A 23,453-nucleotide genomic window follows, 5' to 3' on the forward strand; every position below is an offset into this window, starting at 1 on the left:
GGTGCCAGACCGTATCGAAGGCACGTGAAATGCAAGGGAGACAGCTCTAATTTCCTGTTTGGCGTTGAGGACCTCCATCCATTGTTGAGAAAGCAGAAGCAGCATGTCCAGAGTAGAGTGACCAGGTCTGAAACCAAATTGATGATCAGAGATCAAGCCATTGGAGAAGAGGAAAGATTTCATATCTGAAGCAATGATGGATTCCATGACTTTGCTGATAATTGGGAGAAGGCTGATTGGTCTGTAGTTGCTAGGATCTGTTTTTGCACCTTTTTTGTGCAAAGCGGTGATGTTGGCTGATTTCCAAGCAGATGGCAAATGGCCTTGAGCAAAAGAGAGGGTGAAGAGAACAGAAAGAGGGAGTGAAAGAGCGGAAGAACATGATTTTAGGACCCGTGGGCTGATGCCGTCAGGACCAGTTGCAGAATCAGAGTCGAGGGTTGACAGAAACTTTTCCACCTTGTCACGAGGAAAGGACACGGAGTCCAGGAGCAGCTGGGTACGACTGGGTACGGTGGGTACAGAGAGGGATGGGTTTGGGACACAAGATTTCGAGGCAAACACAGAGTTGAGGCATTCAGCTTTTTCACGTGCGGAGTCAGCCGTTAAGCCGTTTGAGGTGAAGGAGGGGATGGAGGGGGAACAAACGCCAGAAACAGATTTGACCAGACGCCATCAGGATTTGGAAGAGGGAGACAGATAAGAGAGTTCAGTCTTGAGAACGGTGAGATATTGTTTCCTGGCTCTCCTGAGGGTGGACACACACTTGTTTCGGGCTTTGTGAAAGGAAATGAGATTTCCTTCCGTTGGATTTGCTTTCCAGGAGACGAAAGCAAGTTGTTTCAGGGCAACAGCCTCACCACAAGATTCCGTGTACCATGGACGGGAGGAAGGGTATGACAACTGAAGACGAGATGGGATAAATCTGTGCATGAGAGAGAGCAATTTACTTTGAAAGAATTCCCAGGATGAGTTGATGTCAGAGGCTGTAGAAATGGGAGACCAGTCCAGATGATTTATGGCTGCTTGAAGACCGTGCCAGTTGGCCTGAGTGAAATGCCAGACTCGTCGACACTGAGGAGGCTCTCTGAGAATGGTCAGAGAGATGTCCACTTTGACAAGCACATGATCAGATGAGCCGATTGGAGCAGAAGAAGAGCAGCAGACATTTTCAGGGAAGTTAGTCATAACCAAGTCCAGAAGAGAAGATGCTCCATTGACTGAGATCCGGGTCGGGAAATTGACAGATTGTGTCAGTCCCAGTGAGTCGCAGAAGTCCTTTGCTGAGGCGCCATGGCTGGTGAGAGAGGTACCCACACCCAGCCAACTGGCATGGTGACAATTGAAATCACCACATATGAGGAAGAGAGAGTTGGGATGGGTAGATAGAAGTTGGTCCATATTATCAGACCGAGATGTAGATGGAGTCATCACTGTTTGGTGGACGGTACAACACACATATGAACAAAAGGTGGGAGCGAAGGGGAAGCCGTAGCCAAAGGTATTCCTGGGGGTGAGGTGGAGAGAGGGCAGTGGAGGGCGAGTGAGGAAGAGAGTTTTTTTATAAAGATAGCAACCCCACCTCCAGGACGAGGCTCAGGTCTATCATACCGGAGGAGGGAGTAACCTGGGAGAGATACCAAGGCATCAGAGACATCATGAATGAGGAAAGTTTCTGTTAAGCAGATCACATCTGGTTTGTCAGAAGCAACCTGTATGGAGAGATCAGTCAAGTTTGAGTGAAGGCCCCGGATGTTTGAGGTCCATACCGTTAATGAAGAGGAAGGGGGAGCATCGGGTACAGAACAGGGGGGGGGGGGGGGGAGGGGTAGGGTAAGATGTGGAAGAGGAGGAAGAGGTAGGGAGAGCTGTTGAAGGTGTGTCAGAGATTTCATAGATTTCAGAATAGCTTGGAGAAAGGGAAGAATGGGGCGGACAAAAGGTTTGATGGAGATTGGGTGAGGCACAGTGAGGTGTTATTTGAGGAGGGGGAAGAGCGAGGCAGAAGGTTGGGGGAGATGAAAGGTGAAAGTTGGAAGGGGGAAGAAGCAGGGAGGATGCTTTGAGGAGGAGGGGTGAGAGGGGAGTCCAGGAGGGGAGGAGCGAGGGAGAGTCTCGGAGGGGAGGGGTGTGGGAGGAGTTTAGGAGGGAGGGGAGGGAAGGGGCAAGGGGGGAGATTTGAAAGGGATGGGTGATGGGGAGGATTTGGAGGGAAGGGGGGATGGGGAAGATTTGTAGGGGAGGGGTGAGATTGGATTTTGAAAAGTGTACGATTCATGGGAAACGAACATTTTTTGCAAAATGAGTTTGAGACCTTCGAGTCAAAAATACGTTTGAGGACGCTGAAGGAGGGGTGGAGTTCTGGAGAGTTTAGGGAATGTAGAAAAGAGGAACTGTAGGAGATGGTATTATTATTATTTTTTTGGAATGAATAGATTTGGTGAGCAAGACGAAAGCATCCTTTTGTAGGAGAAGAAGAAGAAGGTGTTATAATATATGAGAGAAAATAGTTGTTCAGGGGAGAGATTATACATTTCTAACCACCTGATCACGTGATCGCGAACAACGTGAACGAAAAACGAACGAACAAATAAGAACAACAAATAAACGAATAAGACCTGAGAAGGAAATTTTTTTTGGGGGTTTTTTTTTTTTTGGAGTAGAGATATTAACAAGGAGGTATGGGGTGAACGACTGGGATGAACAGAGAACGAAAATAATTGCAGCGCATTCGATGAACAGCTGAGAGAAAACAAAACCACAAGGTCGGAGACGGTACGGTAGCCTAAGCCTACGAGTACTAGGCCTCAGAATACTCGATACGCAGTAACCGACGATTGTGTATACAAGTGCGAAAAAATTAGCACCAAAAATTTTCCTAAAGATACGCTATGGGTACACACACAGAAAGATAGATACAGTCTCGACAAAAACACAATTGTGAAAGATTACTTAGCTTCGAAAGCGTGAGCGCATGGAACAGCTTTGAAAAGGAGCTGCTTCGAAAGCTGCTTCGAAAGAACTCTACGTTCATTACCCATGTTTCGCTCCCATAAATAATAACACTTCTCACACATGCAGCATACACCTTTCCCTTCAGCTTCAACGACACTCCCCTCCTCATCAGCACGCCACTCAGTTCCCGAAACTTCTTCCATGCACATCTCACTCGAGTAACCGTTGCCGAGTCTGATCCACCTTCTCCATTCAGCATGTCCCCGAGGTAGCAAAATGTTTTCACACCTTCCAGCTTCACGCTGTCTCCAAGATCCTACTCAACATTTCCTCCATCTGCAGCTCCCTCTGTGCACACCTTACATTTGAATGTAGCTGCCACACTGGTTAATGACCCTCTCAGACCACGACATTTTTGATGAACCCACTCAGCGCACATTGTACATTGATGGAGTTCACTCCGACACCCTTCCTGCACACACAGCACATGGCCACCTCCCAGTTCTTTCCACCTCACCACATGCTTTACCACTTGCCATCACCATCGTCTTTCCGATATTCACCTTCAGACCTTTTGTCTCCATACATTCCTTCCACTTGTTCATCTTTTCCTTCAGTCCATCCATACTTTCCGCAATCAACACCAGATCATCTGCATACAACAACTCCCACGGTAAACCCTCCTTTACGTTCTGAGCCAGCACCTCCATCACAGCTACAAATAGTAGTGGACTTAGTACCGACCCCTGATGCACTCCCACCTTCACCTCAAACTCAACACTGTTCCCATCCTTTGTCCTTACAGCTGTGCGTGCTCTTTTGTATATTACCATCACTACTCTGATCAACCATTCCTCCACTCCTAACTTCCTCAATGCCCATGTCAATACTTCGCGTGGAACCCTATCGAATGCTTTCTCCAGATCAACAAACCCAAGAAACAACTTGTTCCTCTTCTCGATGTACTTCTGCAACTGCCTCACAACAAAGAGCGCGTCTGTCGTTCCTCTTCCTGGCATAAATCCAAACTGCATTTCGTCGATCTTCACCTTCTTCCTTATCCTCCTCTCCAACACCCTTTCCAATACCTTCATTCCATGCTCCAATAACTTTATCGCTCGGTACGAGCCACACTCCAGAGGGTCACCTTTCCCCTTGTATAGAGGGACGAGGGTACTCAGTTCCCAATTCACTGGAATGCGGCCTTCTTTCACCACCAGATAACAGATCTCTGTCATTCTCTTCACACCCCAACTTCCTGCTGCGTTCAACATATCTCCCACAACTCCCGTCGGCCCTCCCGCTTTTCTACACTTCATTGCTTTTATCGCTTCCTCAACTTCCTTCTCAGTTATCTTCTCTGCCGGTCCGAAAACTGGGTTACTCTCTATGTTGCCATCCCATTCATTCTCTGTATTCAACAGCATTTCCATATGTCTTTTCCATCTTCCTTTAATTCCATCTGGGTCCACAACGATTTGTCCCACTTCATCCTTCAAGCAACTCACCCCCATCACATCACACCTCTCTTTCGCTATCTGCTTTGCAATCCTGAATACCGCTCTCTGACCCTTTTCCGAATCCAAGCGTTCTCCGAACATTTTCCTACATGCCTCCTGCGCCTTTGCTACCTCTTTCTTTGCAGCCTTCTTGGCTGCCTTATAACTTTCATGCCCTGCTTTTTCTGCTCCCGTACCCTTCGCCTTCTGCCACTCCTTGAATTTCTTCCTCTTCTCGTCAATCCTCTTTCCAACTTCATCATCCCACCACCATGTTTCCGAGTGCCTCGGTGGTCCTTTTGTACATCCACATACCTCACCAATGGCTCCCGACAGACTATCTTTCATTGACATACAACCACTTTCAAGCTCAATCACATCATCCTCGACCCTCCTCAGCTTCTCTTTTAATGCCCCCCTTACTGTCATCTCTTTCAACCTCCACACCTTCATTCCCGGTTGGTACTTCACCCGCCGAGCTCTCCTCGCACCTTTCACCCTTATGTCGCAGACAACCAAGTGGTGCTGTGAAACAGCCTCCTCCTCCGGGATCACCTTTGTGTCCCGGAGGTGCCCCCTATCTCACCTACGCACCATCAGGTAGTCAACGGTTGTCCTCGACCCACCTGACGTGTATGTAACAAGTTTATTATTCTCTTTCTGGAACTGAGTATTACAAATCAACAATTCAGCTCCATCAGCAAACTCCAAAATCCTTTCACCTTCTCCATTTCTCACACCATATCCGTAACCCCCATGAACTCCCTCAAAACCGTCCATACTCCTTCCCACATGTCCATTTAGGTCTCCTCCAACCACAGGAACTTCCTCATCTTTCACATTTTCCATCAGCTTCTCTATCGCACACCAGAACTTGTCCTTCTCTTCATCGCTCCGACCAACCTGCAGAGCATATGATCGTTCACCAAGATGAAATGAAAGACGTTCACCAAGAGCTTTCCAATCATCATTTTCACCATCATCAACCTATCACTCACTCTAGTCACACTCACCACACTGTCTACAAACTCCTCAGAAAACAGGACACCAACACCATTCACGCCCTCCAGGCACCCTTGCCACACAAACTTGTATTTCTGTCCCTGCCTACCCTTCACCATTCTCACCCCACTTCCCTTCCATCTCGTCTCCTGCACACAACATATGTCCACTCTTCTTCTGACCAATACTTCCACCACTTCTCCTGATCTCCCTGTCATTGTCCCTACATTCCTTGTCCCAAACCTCAGAAACCGATCTCCACTTCGGGCTGTACCCTGCCCATATGTAGTTGTAATGTCATGTTTCTCTTTTTGAGGCAATGTTTTTATGGCCGGATGCCCTTCCTGATGCCAACCCTCTTAGTCGCCTCCTACGACACGCAGGGTTACGGTATACCTATTCTAAACCAGGGTACACACCGGGAAACGGTTCGAACATGGAAATTCTGGGGGGGGGGGGGGGGGGGGGGGGAGGGGCGGCGTCAGCACCACGGCTGCGGGGGCCTGGTCAGCACCACGCCACGTCGGCCCGGTCAGCACCACACCATGTCGGCCCGGTCAGCACCACACCACGCCGGCCCGGTCGGCACCACACCACATCGGCCCGGTCAGCACCACATCACGTCGGCCCTGTCAGCACCACACCATGGCAGCCCGGTCAGCACCACACCACATCGGCCCGGTCAGCACCACACCCTTGGAAAGGACTTCGATGCTGAGGGAGAGGACGAGCCATGATGAACATTTAGCCGCGATCCACAACCTGACTTTGAAGTCAGGTTAGTTCTTTGAAGAAAGCCAATTTAATAGCGAATAAAAATGATAAAGTGGTCAAGGACGTTTGTGGACACTTATTGCTTGTGTAAGATACCTGTATATATTCCCTTACAAGGAATGTCGAAGCAGGTGGATGCCACATGGCCCATCAGTGTCTGTGCAATGGTTACCAACTGATCGTTGTTTGCCTGTGCTCTATCCTTTTTACTGCTGAGCCTCAATAAAGAAAACAGGCCGCACCATTTTAAAAGTCTTTGGTATAACTCGGCCGGGTTCAAGCTGCAGACCTCCCATACTCGGAGCAGATGCTCAAACCATTGCGCCCCCAAGTCTGGTTAATTGTTGTGTTGTGCCTTGTTGTGACGTTTTGCCAAAAGCTGAAGATCATTTCCTGATTGTCTTACTGCTGCATCATCCATTTTTATTTTCTGTTTATTGCAGCACAAGTACAGGGAAGAATACGAGAACACCAAGGCCAATGCGTACAAGTTACCTGTAGACACCGTGAGTGTACTGACAGCAAAGAAAGCGAACAAGCTTCAAAGTCAGGCAAGTATTTTGTAACTTAATATGGGAAGGAATATCAAGATTCCGTGGTACTTGTTTTCTCGACAGCTCGGCTGATTGTCAGACAGCTCGGCTGATTGTAAGACAGCTCGGATGATTGTCAGACAGCTCAGCTGATTGTCAGACTGCTCGGTTGATTGTCAGACAGCTTGGCTGATTGTTAGACTGCTCGGCTGATTGTCAGACAGCTTGGCTGATTGCCAGACAGCTCGGATGATTGTCAGACAGCTCAGCTGATTGTCAGACTGCTTGGCTGATTGTCAGACAGCTCAGCTGATCGTCAGACAGCTCAGCTGATTGTCAGACAGCTCAGCTGATTGTCAGGCAGCTCGGCTGATTGTCAGACAGCTCAGTTGATTGTCAGACTGCTCGGCTGATTGTCAGACAGGTCAGCTGATTGTCAGACAGCTTGGCTGATTGTCAGACAGCTCAGCTGATTGTCAGACTGCTCAGCTGATTGTCAGACAGCTCGACTGATTGTCACACAGCTCGGCTGATTGTCAGACAGCTCGGCTGATTGTCAGACAGCTCGGCTGATTGTCAAACTGCTCGGCTGATTGTCAGACTGCTCAGCTGATTGTCAGACAGCTCGGCTGATTGTCAGACACCTCTTCTGATTGTCAGATTGCTCGGCTCATTGTCAGACTGCTCGGCTGATTGTCAGACAGCTCTTCTGATTGTCAGACAGCTCGGCTGATTGTCAGACTGCTCAGCTGATTGTCAGACAGCTTGGCTGATTGTCAGACTGCTCGGCTGATTGTCAGACAGTTCTTCTGATTGTCAGACTGCTCAGCTCATTGTCAGACAGCTCGGCTGATTGTCAGACAGCTCGGCTGATTGTCAGACTGCTCAGCTGATTGTCAGACTGCTCAGCTGATTGGCAGACAGCTCGGCTGATTGTCAGACATCTCGGCTGATTGTCAGACAGCTCGGCTGATTGTCAGACTGCTCGGCTGATTGTCAGACAGCTCGGCTGATTGTCAGACAGCTCGGCTGATTGTCAGACAGCTTGGCTGATTGTCATCCACCATTTGTTTCCATTTCAGAATCTTTACCTGAAGGATTTTCGAAGCAGCCGAGGCCAAGTGCATCTGCCGGAGAATATGCTCGAGATTGTTCACGCCAAATCGGCTCGCAAAGCCATTAGTGAGGTAGTTTTTTCTTTAACTTTCTGTTGAATTCTCTCCAAATAATTAAATATATATATTTTGTTGAAGAATAATTATTGTTCATCAAAAATATTAGAGACCATTTATTTTTATGAACATAAATGTAGCAGAAATTTTAACCCTCCCATCCCATCCTGTATTCAGCAGTCAAACAATTTTTACCTGTAAGAAAATTTCCACCGAAATGCCACCTTTGTCATCAATAAGTGAACATTTGTTTTCAGTATACAAGTGCCAAAGCTTGGGAACTCCTCAGGCTTTAGTGGATCGCTGTGCTATGTCATCGTGTTTCAGGTGCAGTACCGGTTACCGTACCAGCACATCAAAGGCCAAATGATCTCCCAGCCAGTGACACGAGAAATGGTTCAATCGCAAGAGCTCAGTGATGTACGTTCTGACGAGCTGTTTATGGTTATTTGATTTGGAATTCCTTTCTTATTTATTATTTATTTATTCTTCCTCTTTTTCTTTCTTGATACCCATGTTCGTTTGATCTCTAACCTTCCTCCTTTCCTCCTTCAGTGTATGAATGAAGCTTTCACTGACCTTAAAACGTTTTCTTGAGATTACCGGTATATTTATGCTGCAGCGTATTCTTTATCTTCTCTGAGTTGTGCAGAGCAGGTACAAGGAAGACCTTGTGTGGATGCATGACGTGGGATGTACCGTACCAGATACGCCGGCCCTAGACTTGGCCAGGTCGTTCAAAGTATTCATGGTAAGGAGCAGTTTCTCGGTGTAAAATTGCATTGTGGTTGTAATTGATTCGCTTGAAATGATGAAGATGCATCAATGACCTGCTTTCTGTGTGTTCACCGCAGGCTGGCTACACGAAGGACGCCAAGGCAGTGAGGCATACGTACACACCTGTGTTAGATACTCCTGAATACCTACGACTGCAGGAGGTCAAAAAGCACTTCAGTGATGTGAGCCGATGCTTTCTTTAACTCGGAAACAGTTTCCCGTAGTTTGAATTATCTTACTTGCCTTAAGCACAACTGACATGGGGCAGAGTTGAGTGCAACCTGCATGTGTTTTGAAATGCAAGATGTATCGGGACAATCGTCATGGATGAGACATTTCAAAGAACGAAACACAAGATTAAACAAGAAAGAGCAATCAGAGATTGCAGACCCTCGCCAGGATGTGTTTTCAGTTGTTTTTAAGGCTTTTGTGTTAAAAACAAATATGGCGGCCGAACCACGTGACCGATGACGTCATCATTTTTTCCCTTCACCAATTTATCCCAAGATGGCGCTCAAGAAATTTCATCTTGATCGGATGAATTTTTGTACTTGTCGAATTATGACGTCATAATGAGGCACATATGACATCATCATTAACATATTTTATTCCCCATGGAGAGTTCTTTACAATGAGCCATATCTCAATTTTTTCTATGCAGCACTTTTGGAGATATATAGGCGCAAAATTTTTAGGTTTTTCGAAGATGGCGCCCGTACCACGTGACGTATGACGTCATAATTCTAATTTAAAAATTCTACAGGAGGAGGCGCATGGTGGACTATGGCGAAAGCTTCCTGTCAATTGGACCAACGGTTGCAGAGAAAATCATATTTATTCTGTGCGGACAAACAAACAAACAGACAAATAAACAGACAAACAAACAAACAAACGCACTCAAATGCAGTACCCTCTCCTCAGGCGAGGGTAATGAGCCTCAATAGACCACACACACAATTTCATTTCTTCCTCAGAAACCCACACTCCAAAAATGATTCCCATGGTTGACCGATTTCCCCTTTGTCGCTCTTGGCACACTGTGGCGATGGTGACGATATTGCTTTGCCATCATGTACAAAGTTGGACTATAAACTGAATTAATCCCATTCACACAAGGAAGCATTTTATAATGTTAGGTAAGGTCAGTTCTTGCAGATATAGACCTGTCTTCTTCTTCTTCTTCTTCTTCTTCTTCTTCTTCTTCTTCCGTATGTAGCGCATGAATGCGGGGAGCATCATTCGCTGGGGTGAAACATATATACCTGTATAAAGGAAGGATAACAAAAGGCAAATCAGCTTGGTTTGTAATAAGATGAAGAAACTTTTGACTGGATGTGTTGTGGAGATGTTAATTACAAGATGGAAGTCAGCTATACAAACTTTGACTCCATAAGTACTTAGTTAAAAACATGTTATGATCCGCCTCTTGAGGCATGTAGCACTCTTCCTGAACTCTAACCCGGTGAGTTGCGCTTGCGAGCTGAGTCGGAGTCAATCCTGGTTTGGAGTCTGAGTCAATCCTGGTTTGGAGTCTGAGTCAATCCTGGTTTGGAGTCTGGGTCAATCCTGGTTTGGAGTCTGAGTCAAGTCTGAGTCGAGCCTGGTTTGGCAGTCAACTCAGAAAAGATCTCGGATATTTTCCTGTCACGTGAAATGAAGTAATTGCAGTGTTTTGTAAATTTGTGCAGTTGAAATGTGTGGCAGTATATGAATCAGATGTAGTATAGAATGGTCATGTTGTTACTCTTTGTGAGTTTCAAATCAAAAAGTGACCGTAATCGGTCATATATTGTGACATTAATAGGGTCTGATCTTGAGATATAAAGCGGTGGCCAAAACTATTGGCACCCTTGCACTTTTTTCAAATAATTAACCATTTATTCCAGAAAATTGTTGAAATTAAAAAATATTTTGGTTTCCAAAACCTTTTGGCCTATGCTGATCTCAAAAATAGTTGGTGGTTGAACTCAGTTAGCCGATATGAAAATCACATTCAAATTTCAAGTCAATCAGATGAAAATTGAGGATTTTAGAAATTTGAAAAAAGTGGCTGACCTTTGGCATATGTTGACCTTTTGGCCTACGTTGATCTCAAAAATTGTTGGTGGTTGAATTCAGTTAGCCGATATGAAAATCACATTCAAATTCCAAGTCAATCGGATGAAAATTGAGGATTTTAGAAATTTGAAATTGTTGTTGACCTTTGGCGTATGTTGACCTTTTGGCCGATGCTGATCTCAAAAATAGTTGGTGGTTGAATTCAGTTTGCCGATATGAAAATCACATTCAAATTTCAAGTCAATCAGATTAAAATTGAGGATTTTAGAAATTAAAAAAATGTGGTTGACCTTTGGCCTATGTTGACCTTTTGGCCGATGCTGATCTCAAAAATAGTTGGTGGTTGAATTCAGTTAGCCGATGTGTATATCCTATTCAAATTTCAAGTCAATCAGATTAAAATTGAGGATTTTAGAAATTTGAAAAAAGTGGTTGACCTTTGGCCTCTGATGACCTTTTGACCTTTTGACCCCAAAAATATATGGGATTTTGTCAGACAACGAACTCTATCATTTGGTGAAGTTTCGTGAAGTTCAGTTTAAAATTGTGACCTGTAGGCAAGTATAAGTGAGCGCGCACACACACACACACACACACACACACACACACACACACACACACACACACACACACACACACACACACACACACACACACACACACACACACACACACACACACACACACACACACACACACACACACACACACACACACACACACACACCAGTGATCAACACACTTGTTAAAAAAAAAAGTATTTTTTTTTTGGCCAAGTAAGAAACAAACAAACAAACAGACAGACAGGAGTGAAAACATAACTTCCATCCACCTTTGGTGAAGGAGGTAAATATATGCAGGAATCATAGTTTTGTTGAAAAAATAACCTTTAAAAAATGATTTGAGTAATTATTTTATTCCTGAAAATAAGTGGAGTCTGGGTCATGGCGATTGAAGGGAGGGGGGGTGGGGGGGCAGTCAGCGTGTGTGGAAGGGTTGGGGAGGGGCATCGCCATCTTCTGTCTTCCCAAATATGTCATTGTTACTCCAAATATGTCTACATTGCGAGCATTGGCCAGGTGGACCAGGTGAATGAACTGTCCTGTGCAATATAATCGGATGATGTTTCACTTCTAATTCGATTCAGGCCAGGTAGAAATGTCCCTTTGTTGTCAAAGTGCCAAGTGAAGCACCAGGCTTTTAAACATCGGACAGGTGTATTCTTCGCCAAAATATCTCTTTGTTTTCCTTGGCGTAGCTCGTCTACCGTGCTCATGGAAACATCGCGAAGACTCAGTACACTCCGGTGCTGGAGACGCCAGTCATTATACAAGCCAAGAAAGCACAGCAGCAGCAAAGCAAGGTAAATGCAAACTGCCATGTCCTTTGTAAATAGGTACTCTCGTAAATAGGTATACAGGTACTCATGTTTTTGTCTCATTCCCATATTGTGCATTTGATACACTCTAATGGAGTTCCATGGAATACGTACAGACATTTTGGCTATCTCTCATTTTCTCTTGTAGTACCTGTACAGGGAAGTTGCCATAAAGGATCTGAATCAGTTCACCTTCGTTCCTGATGCTCCGGATTTCATCCGGGCGAAGATGTCGAGCGATCTCATAAACAAGGCAAGTCTTCCTGTCCGGTGTCGCTTCACGTCCGACAAATCCGATGGCCTCTCATTGCTTGTGCATCTTAATTCTGCTAAGTTTTGTGAGTTGCCCGTGTCTCATTTCAGCGCAAGTACATCGAAGATTACGAGACGCACAAGATGAAGTACATCATGGTGCCGGACACGCCATTCCTTCTGCGCGCCGTTAAAGCAAATCATCTCGCGAGTGATGTAAGCTTAGTTTGGTGTTTACTCCCATGAAATATGTCACCCGCGTTATTCGAGGGCATTCGGGAAATAGATGCATGTAGTCACGGTTACCAAATATCGATGTTCCCTCGTCAAGGTGCTGTACAAAAAGGCCTACAACATGCAAAAGGGACATCACCACATGCCGTATGATGCGCAACCCATCGTCCACCATCGCCACGTGACGGCCACCATCAGTGATGTGAGTGATGATCACTAATCGTGAATGTATGGCTTGTACCTTCATTAGGAGCCTCTCTTTCTAAGCCAATGACAAAGAACCCTTTCGCACATAGACATCATAGAGCTGCGTTTGAAGGCCCGGATGCAGCTTGTCTCTAATTTTGGCACTGCACAAATAGCTACTTTGTTCACTTGCCAAACACTTTTTTTTTTTTTTTTTTATATACAAGATTGAGGCTCGTGTAAGAGCTAACATTGATCACAAAAAGACAAACTAACACATAAAACATATGATAAAGGGAGCAGGAGAACAAGATGGAGAGCAGGGACATCGGCAGATCTGTGGGAGGGAGAGGGCTTGGGGGGAGGAGGCGTGGGAAGGGGGGGGGGGGATGTACACAACAACACAACATGCATTTTGAGGCCATTTTCCCTGCAAGAGCGGGGGTTAGCCTTGCGGTCCCCATGACAATCTTCTCCATTTTGCCCTATTTTCTGCATCTCTCCTTGTTAACCCCCTTGTCCGCATTTCTTCTTCCACCATCTTTAGCCAAGTCTTTCTCGGTCTTCCCCGTCCTCTACTTCCTTCTACATTCATTTCCATCACTCTTCTCAACCAGTCACTTTCATCCTTCCTGAACACATGACCAAACCATCTCAACCTGTTTCTCTTCACAGCATCAATCACAGGCTCTATTCCCATCATCTTTCACAATTCATCATTTGTCTTCCTCTCTCTCAACGATACTGAAGTATCGTGTCGTTGAAGCTGAAGGGAAAGGTGTATGCTGCATGTGTGAGAAGTGTTATGATTTATGGGAGCGAGACATGGGTAATGAACGTAGAGCAGCAACGAAGGTTGGAAAGGGTGGAAATGCGAATGGTTCGACGGATGTGCGGAGTATCGTTGAGAGAGAGGAAGACAAATGATGAATTGCGAAAGATGATGGGAAGGGGGTTAACAAGGAGAGATGCAGAAAATAGGGCAAAATGGAGAAGATTGTCATGGGGACCGCAAGGCGAATGGTTCCAGCAGGGAAAATGGCCTTCCTACTCTAGCAGGGAAAATGGCCTTCCCACTCTAGCAGGGAAAATGGCCTTAAAATGCATGTTGTTTGTTGTTGTTGTCTCTCAACGATACTCCACACATCCATCGAACCATTCGCATTTCCACCCTTTCCAGCCTTCGCTGCTGCTCTACGTTCATTACCCATGTCTCGCTCACATAAATCATAACACTTCTCACACATGCAGCATACACCTTTCCCTTCAGCTTCACCGACACTCCCCTCCTCATCAGCACGCCACTCAGTTCCTGAAACTACACTTTGTAAACTTTGAAACTTTGTCAACTTTGTAAACTACACTTTGAAACGAAACTTTGGGAGGGTGTGGGAGAGGTAAAAAAAAAAACACATGGACACTGCTAGGACTTCCAGGAAAGAAGTCGGTATTTCTAAAAAGTGGATCTGGGGTGAATTAATGGGGGTAGAAAAGATCAAGGTTTTGGATGGGGGAAGATGAGAGATGGTGGTGAACAGCTGTTTTAAAGACATGGAGGGGGGAGTGGGATTGAAGAGAGTGAGGGAGTTTGTTCCAGAGGTGGGAGAAAAGAGGAATGAAAGAGTGAAGGTGAGCAGAGAGTCTTGATTTTGGCAGTTTAACCATAAGAGTTTAACCATAAGAGTTTAACCATAAGAGTGTTGCTGGTTGCTGGCAGTCTTATTGCAGTTTAACCATAAGAACTTAGCAGCCAATTCTAGCGGTTCACACAAGTATGTACTTCCTCGGAAATATTACTGGTACAATAAGTCACATGACAGGAGTCACCCCATTGCCCTATGACCTGGTGGTGTAGGTTAATTACAAGAAGTTGCACAAGGAACAAGGAGGAAGATGGCGTTTCATCGCTGACCATCCACAGTTCGTGCATCACAGACTGGCTACAGATTTCATCAGTGATGTAAGGCATTGATTCATGAATGAATAGCACAAGACTGTAAAACTGATGGTACTTATTTAGATCAATCTAAAATGGGATTGACTGTCATTTGGGACCATCTACTTATTACGTACATACAAATATGGTAGAATTTTTACCCCTTGCCGCTATCTCTTCCAAAACTTTTTTAAAATCTTCTTTCAATCATCCTCTTCGGTTATTTTTTTCAATTTGTATTTTCTCAATTCAGTTCTCCACCACATTGCCTTTGTAATAAATGGATGGCCCATTCGTAATTGTCTTACCCGTCATTATTTATCATCATTCCTTGTTCTTTCTCTGTTTTTTTGATGTAATATAAGCACCCCATGCACTCACCTCGTCTGTTTTGATATCATTTGTAACGTTTGTTCCTGATTTTACATTTCCGTATTTTACCCGGCCGTGGAAGATGTCCTTATGAGATGATTTGTAACGTTTGTTCCTGATTTTACATTTCCGTATTTTACCCGGCCGTGGAAGATGTCCTTATGAGATGATTAATTTTTTTTTTCAAATTGTGTACATTAATGGTGATGGCTGTCTTGTCTCCCCACTCGAATATTGTGTTGGTTTTTTGACAGGTAATTTACAAGGACGACCTTAACTGGCTCCGTGGGGTGGGTTACAACCCGTACAAGAGCGTGGCAGTGTTGCACGCCCGTCGAGCCATGGACATTCTCAGTCCGGTAAGGTTCTCTCTGCTCTCCTTTATGCGAGTAACTTTGTGTTCATCGTCCAAACTGTACATATTGTTTCCTTGCACTGCTACAGGCAAAATATCGAGAATCCTTTGAGAAGAGCCGAGGCAATTTCACGTACACGGCTGACAATCCCCAAATGAACCTCGCCAAAGAAGTTGCCATTCTCACCAGCCCGGTACGATTTATGTGCTTTTCCATTCTACCAGCGGTTAATTTAATATCATCAGTTACCAATTATTTTTTGTGATGGTTTATTTTGCTCCCACTGTGTGATCCTTTTTACCACCAAAAAAAAAAATCTACGTATATACATATATCCATCTATATTTATACATATACATACATACATATATACATATATCCATCTATATTTATACATATATATACATACATATATACATATATCCATCTATATTTATACATATATATATATACAATATACATACACTAGTGGGGTCACCCATGGGAATCCCACGGGCATGGATGTGTGTGACATTTCGACATATTGAGTTAGATGCTGCACATTCATTTTTACAAAATGGTTACTGGCAATTCATCAGATCCAGAAATGGTGTGATGAACACAATTTATTTATTTCACATAATATGTGACCCCTCACTCCTCTCCACCTGATACTCTTCTCTCTCCACCCTCACGCCTCTCCAATCGCACTCCTCCTCACACTCCTCTCCAATACATCCTCACACTCCTCTCAAATACCTCCGCACACTCCTCTAAAATACCTCCTCACACTCCTCTCCAATACCTCCTCACACTCCTCTCCAATACCTCCTCACACTCCTCTCCAATCCCTCACACTCCTCTCCAACTCCTCACACTCCTCTCCAACCCCTCACACTCCTCTCCAACCCCTCACACTCCTCTCCAACCCCTCACACTCCTCTCCAACCTCTCACACTCCTCTCCAATCCCTCACACTCCTCTACAATCCCTCACATGCCTCTCCAATCCCTCACACTCCTCTCCAATCCCTCATACTGCCCTCCAATCGTGTCTCACTCGCCTCTCCAATCGCTCCTCACTCTCCTCTCCAATCGGTCCTCACTCTCCAACCCCTCGCTCCTCTCCAACCCCTCGCTCCTCTCCAACCCCTAGCCCCTCTCCAACCCCTCGCGCCTCTCCAACCCCTAGCCCCTCTCCAACCCCTCGCTCCTCTCCAACCCCTCGCTCCTCTGCAACCCCTCACACTCCTCTCCAATACCTTCTCACACTCCTCTCCAATACCTCCTCACACTCCTCTCCAATCCCTCACACTCCTCTCCAATCCCTCACACTCCTCTCCAACTCCTCACACTCCTCTCCAACCCCTCACACTCCTCTCCAACCCCTCACACTCCTCTCCAACCCCTCACACTCCTCTCCAACCTCTTACACTCCTCTCCAATCCCTCACACTCCTCTCCAATCCCTCTCACTCCTCTCCAATCCCTCACACTCCTCTCCAATCCCTCACACTCCTCTCCAATCCCTCACATGCCTCTCCAATCCCTCACACTCCTCTCCAATCCCTCATACTCCCCTCCAATCGTGTCTCACTCGCCTCTCCAATCGCTCCTCACTCTGCTCTCCAATCGGTCCTCACTCTCCAACCCCTCGCTCCTCTCCAACCCCTAGCCCCTCTCCAACCCCTCGCTCCTCTCCAATGCCTAGCCCTTCTCCAACCCCTCGCTCCTCTGCAACTCCTCACACTCCTCTCCAATACCTCCTCACACTCCTCTCCAATACCTCCTCACACTCTTCTCCAATCGCGCCTCACTCAACTCTCCAATCGCACCTCACTCAACTCTCCAATCGCTCCTCACTCCCCTCTCCAAACGCTCCTCACTCCCCTCTCCAATCGCTCCTCACTCCCCTCTCCAATCGCTCCTCACTCGCCTCTCCAATCGCTCCTCACTCGCCTCTCCAATCCCTCACTCCTCTCCAACCCCTCGCTCCTCTCCAACCCCTTGCTCCTCTCCAACCCCTTGCTCCTCTCCAACCCCTTGCTCCTCTCCAACCCCTTGCTCCTCTCCAACCCCGAGCTCCTCTCCAATCCCTCACACTCCTCTCCAATTCCTTATACTCCCCTCCAATCGCACCTCACTTGCCTCTCAAATCACGCCTCACTTGCCTCTCCAATCGCTCCTCATTCTCCTCTCCAATCACGCCTCACTCACCTCTCGAATCGCTCCTCACTCACCTCTCCAATCGCTCCTCACTCTCCTCTCCAATTGGCCCTCACTCTCCAACCCCTCGCTCCTCTCCAACCCCTCTCCAATACCTTCTCACACTCCTCTCCAATACCTCCTCACACTCCTCTCCAAATCCTCCTCACACTCCTCTCCAAATCCTCCTCACACTCCCCTCCAAGACCTCCTCACACTCCTCTCCAATACCTCCTCACACTCCTCTCCAATCGCGCCTCACACTCCTCTCCAATCGCGCCTCACTTGCCTTTCCAATCGCACCTCACTCTCCTCTCCAATCGCTCCTCACTCGCCTCTCCAATCGCTCCTCGCTCTCCTCTCCAATCGGCTTTTCCCCGTCTCGTTTCTCTCGTTTTTCTCCCATCTCCTTCATTTTCTTGCTGCATCCTGTTCAAGTCTGCGTTCTTCATCGACCGTCTCATTCATTTTGGAAATGGAAGTTTCCACGGAACGTATGAATTGTCACGATCCTCAAGAGGAAGTGTCTCGTAATCATCAAATGACAAATGGCAAGTAAATTACATTGTGAAAATTAAAGATTTCAAATAAACCTATTTAAAGAGTATGCGCACATAACTAATAAAAAAAAAACGAAGAAATATCTCTCGGTAATTTCCTGAAACATATTTTACTTCCGGATAATAATGTTGAATGAAATAAGAATGAGGAAATATATGTCGTTTTTGTGACGACTGTCATAAAAAGTAAAAGTAATATATCTTAACGGAAAAGAAAAATCGAATTTCTAATATATGTCGACATTTTCCCCGTCTGTTATTTTAGGTGGTGTATTTTCGTGCATCATCATGGTGCGATTTTTATAAATATATCTCGGCAATTTCCCGTGTGTGCGTGAATGTTCGCAATTATTTCTGACACCGAGTCTAAAACCATCGATAAAAATTACATCAGATGGTGAATTCGAAATAAAATCGTGAGGGTGACTCAGCTACTCTGCAAACGGAGTAAGCCACACCCCCGGACAGACAGACAGACAGACAGACAGACAGAATCACCGTAGCCTATTATAATATAGATAGATATATACATATATCCAAATACATTTATACATATATATACAAACATACATACAGTCACGTGAAAAAGTAAGTACACCCCATGTAAAGTTTTGACTTTTTCAACATATTTCAACATACAGCTATTTGATCTTCATTTCAACAATATTGATAGATAAAGGTGATATAATACAACAAATATCATGAAACATTTACATTTTGAAGTCCATTGTATAATTTAAAGAAACATAAATGCAAATTTCGCATGTGGAAAAAGTAAGTACACCCTTGGCTCTAATAGGTGGTATTGCCTGCCCCCTTTGGCAGAAACAACCTCAAGTAGGCGTTTCTTATAACTGTCTACCAGTCTCTGAGATCGATTGGGAGAAATTTTTGCCCACTCCTCCCTGCAGAATTTTTTCAGCTGTGCGATGTTTGAGGGGTTTCTTGCATGCACAGCTCGTTTCAAATCCCCCCACAACATCTCGATGGGATTTAGATCTGGGTTTTGACTTGGCCATTCCAGAACTCTCCATTTCTTTCTTTTCAGCCATTCCTTGGTGGATTTACTGTTATGTTTAGGGTCATTGTCATGTTGCAAGGTCCACCCTCGGTTGAGCTTCAACTTTCCAACAGATGGCCTCACATTATCCTCAAGCACCCTCTGGTACAATGAAGAATTCATAGTGGATTCTATGATGGTGAGCTGCCCAGGCCATGATGCAGCAAAGCTGCCCCAAACCATAATATCTCCACCACCATGCTTTACAGTTGGTATCAGGTTCTTGTGGTCAAATGCTGTCTTTGGTTTTCGCCAAACATGTCTTCTGGTACTGTGGCCAAATAGCTCTTCCTTTGACTCATCTGTCCAGAGCACATTGTTCCAGAAGTGCTGGTCTTTGCCTAAGTGTTCATTGGCAAACTTTAGTCTTGCCCTGATGTTTTTTGTATACAAGATCGAGGCTCGTGAAAGAGCGAACATTAATCACACAGAAAGACAAACAGACACACAAAACAAATAACATCGGGAGCGGTAGACAAGATGGGGAGAGAGGGGGAAGGACACAAACACAACATTTGAGAGCAGGGACCGAGAGACATGGAGACATCGAGAGAACTGTGGGAGGGAGAGGGCTTTGGGGGGGAGGCATGGGAAGGGGGGGGGGGGGGGTGGGAGAGGTATAAAACATATGGACACTGCCAAGACTTCCAGGAAAGAAGTTGGAATTTCAAACAAGGTGGATCTGGGGTGAATTAGTGGGGGTAGAAAAGATCAAGGTTTTGGATGGGGGAAGATAAGAGATGGTGGTGAACAGCTGTTTTGAAGACCTGGAGGGAGGAGTGTGATTGAAGTGAGTGTGGGAGTTTGTTCCAGAGGCGGGAGAAAAGAGGAATGAAAGAGTGAAGGTGAGCAGAGAGCCGAGATTTCGGGAGTTTAACCATCAGAGGGTGGCTGGCAGATCTTGTGTGACCTGTAGGAATATTTGGGGGACAGAGCACAGAGAGAGCTGGGGGAGCAAGGCCGGAGAGGAGTCGGTAGAAGACAGAAAGACCACCTACCTGCCTGCGGTGAGTGAGTGAAAGGCCCTCAGAGATAGCTTCATCGCGGGAGATTCCAATGATTCTGAAAGCTTTGGATTCAACAGCGTGAAGCCGAGCCAGGTGTGAGGCAGGAGCACCAGCCCATAGGGGAGAACAGTATTCCATTGAGCTGCGGATGAAAGCCTTGTATGTGGTGAGGAGCTCAGGTGTGCCTAGGAAGGACTTCGCACGATGGAGGATGCCCAGTCGGCGACTGGCTTTGGAGGCCAGCTTGGAAATGTGGTTTTCCCAAGAAAGATCATGGCAGATGGTGAGACCCAAAAGCTTGAGCGACAGAACTTCTTGGAGAGGATTGTTGAGAAAGTAGATGGGAGGGTTGTCCAGTCGATCTTTTCGGAGAGAAAAGAGGCTGCACAAATGTTCTTTCTGGACAGCAAAGGTTTCCTCCTGGCACACCTCCCATGTAGATCAAATTTGTGCAGCCTCTTTCTGATGGTGGACACGTGCACTTTGACATTAACAGTGGCAAGAGCTACCTGTAGGTCCCGCGATGACATTCTGGGGTTCTTCGAGACTTCTTTCAGCATCTTGCGGTCTGCTCTCTGGCTGAACTTGCTGGGGCGGCCTGGCCTGAACAAGTTGGCAGTTGTTTGGAATCTTCTCCACTTGTAGATGATCTTCCGGACAGTTGAATGATTGATTTCAAATTGTTTTGAGATCTTTTTAAATCCATTCCCAGACTTGTAGGCATCTATAACCTTCTTTCTGAAGGCCTCAGAGAGCTGATCTAGGCATGGTGACGCCGCACACTTCAACAACAAAGAGCAAACCAAACTAAATGTCTGATGTTTAAATAAGACAGGTTCCTCCAAGATCCTCTCTAACGATGTTCTAATCATTAGCACCTGAGCTGGTGCACCTGATTCTAATTTTAGGTATTTGAAGTAGTGATAAATGTAGGGGTGTACTTACTTTTTCCACATGCGAAATTTGCATTTATGTTTATTTAAATGATACAATGGACTACAAAATGTAAATGTTTCATGATATTTGTTATATTATATCACCTTTATCTATCAATATTGTTGAAATGAAGATCAAATAGCTGTATGTTGAAATATGTTGAAAAAGTCCGAAACTTTACATGGGGTGTACTTACTTTTTCACATGACTGTATATACAAACATACATATATTCATATATCCATCTATATATCCATCTATATATATATATATATATATATATATATATATATATATATATATATATATATATATATATATATATACACATACATATATATATATATATATATATATATATATATATTGTTGCGGTTTTGAGTTTTGGTAACAGTCAGTATAATAAAGGTTAAAGTTCCCCCTCATAGTTAGTCACACAAGCAACATGTAGCCTCGCGATAGTGTAGTTATCTCTTAGTATTTGTGAGAATAGTCGTTTTCCCATGTTAGTTCTGCGTTGACTAGAGTAAGGAGAATAGGTCCTACTCCTACCTCCATTGCCTTATCCCGCCTCCCTAGCCTCATGCCTCTTTGTGCTGCCTTTGGTTCTTTTGGTGCGAATTAATACGAGGCAGGCCTAGGAGGGTCGGGGCGGGACCGAATGAGGGCGGCAGAGGAGCTGACGGTAAGCGCGAGCCGCCAATCAGGGCTCAGAGGGTGTGGCGGCAGCACTGCGTCACAGGGCGTGGTTGGAAGGTTCGAGAAGGTTCGGGACGTGTAGATATAAGCCGTTGCGCAAAGCCAAGAGCAGTTGAGTTCAAGGAGAGTGCGCGGTGAGCAGTTGAGTTCCAGCAGTGCGGTGAGTTACAGAAGAGGTGAGAAGCTGAAGGAGTTGGCACCCAAGAGAGCGTCAAGAGGAGAGCACGGTGAGCAGTGGAGTTCGAGCAGCAATTGAGGTACGAGGACTGATTTGGCATTGAGTGGAGAAAGACGCGCATGAACCAGGATACGCGCTCATATGAAAGTGACGCTCGGTTGAGCTTGAAGCCGAGCCGTTATAGTGCATTGAGTTACGCGAGTGATAACGCGCTGTGTCACCGCCAGCCGCGCTGAGAGACACGTACTTTTCCTTCCTACCTCATCGGCTGCCTTTTGTTCAGGAGACACGCTGCGAGGATCCTTCCACCGCCTGCTTGCCCTTTTCGCGGGACGTGCTGGGACCGTGGAGAGCCGGACGGGGCCGTTCCTGGACGACCAAGTCGGCGCGTTTGGCCTGAACATCAACCTGCCTGCAATTCCCTGTGTGAGTGTGAATGGGCCCGAGTCTGGGAAATTAAGATAAGACTGATTAAGTGCTGCTCTGTGTCTCTGCTTCTCCCTATCCTTGTACATACGTGGGAATAACAATTAAAACCTGTGTTCTTCCTTCCATTCGATCGTTCTTGTGATTTCCTCATTGACTAAGCGTGGTACGAATAGAACCGCTCAAATCAGGGTCCAATATTAACGGTGACTACACGGACCACGTGGTACGCAATCCGCTCGGTGTACTCAAATTACACGTGGCTCGTGCGAGGCTTGGTTCCCCGCTTCCGTGGCGGTGCAGGGATTTAGGTACGAGTGAGACTTGGTCCCGAAACCCTACCTTGCGTTTGCCCGGAAGAGGCGTTTCAAGTCTCAGTTCCGCCAAGCCCAGAAAGAACAAGGGGCTTAATCCCCCCTTGGTAAGGGTAAGAAGGGCGGTGGAAAGCCGTAACAATATATATATATTGTATACATATAGTGGGGCAACTTAGCATAACAATTGTGCATTTTGTGAGGAAAGCACCAAATTTGGCACACTAGTAGACTATCCTATTATGAACAGATTTGGATATTCGGCCATCTCAAATTCAGCCCCTGATGGCTGTGGCAGCCATTTTCCAAAATGACACCTTCAGCTTGTTCCGACGAATTGCATCATCAATTGGCTTGGTCCTTTCCACCAGGCATTCTCTGGTGAAAGCCTGGAACTGCTCTTGGCCAATCTTCTTCACATTCCTGACAGTCTCAACTGCAACAGGACCTGCAATTTCCTTTGTGTCAAGGACAACCATATCCATGCTCTCTTCCTCAAAGGGGTTGCCAAGCTCTTCTATGACGCTGACAAGGGCGCGGACATCCTTGGCGAAAGAGGTCTGCACACTTGGTGTCTGGTCGTGATGACGTGTGTCCTCTCGCCTCCC

At 45.8% G+C, this 23,453-nt stretch overlaps 1 protein-coding gene across 1 annotated transcript in view; it reads left to right on the top strand.

The window, feature by feature from the left end:
- The window catches only part of LOC137429336 (nebulin-like), a 289,229-nt gene that overhangs the window by 220,949 nt on the left and 44,827 nt on the right, over positions 1-23,453 (top strand). Inside the window, exons 105-116 of the mRNA XM_078779632.1 lie at positions 6,674-6,781; positions 7,846-7,950; positions 8,263-8,355; positions 8,588-8,686; positions 8,790-8,894; positions 12,029-12,133; positions 12,297-12,401; positions 12,512-12,616; positions 12,732-12,836; positions 14,676-14,780; positions 15,383-15,487; positions 15,573-15,677. Coding sequence (XP_078635758.1) covers positions 6,674-6,781; positions 7,846-7,950; positions 8,263-8,355; positions 8,588-8,686; positions 8,790-8,894; positions 12,029-12,133; positions 12,297-12,401; positions 12,512-12,616; positions 12,732-12,836; positions 14,676-14,780; positions 15,383-15,487; positions 15,573-15,677 — 1,245 coding nt within the window. The remainder of the gene's footprint in view (positions 1-6,673; positions 6,782-7,845; positions 7,951-8,262; positions 8,356-8,587; positions 8,687-8,789; positions 8,895-12,028; positions 12,134-12,296; positions 12,402-12,511; positions 12,617-12,731; positions 12,837-14,675; positions 14,781-15,382; positions 15,488-15,572; positions 15,678-23,453) is intronic.

The sequence above is a fragment of the Myxine glutinosa genome, chromosome 6 (assembly GCF_964187855.1).
Source record: "Myxine glutinosa chromosome 6, kmMyxGlut1.1, whole genome shotgun sequence".
Classification (NCBI taxonomy): Eukaryota; Metazoa; Chordata; class Myxini; order Myxiniformes; family Myxinidae; genus Myxine; species Myxine glutinosa.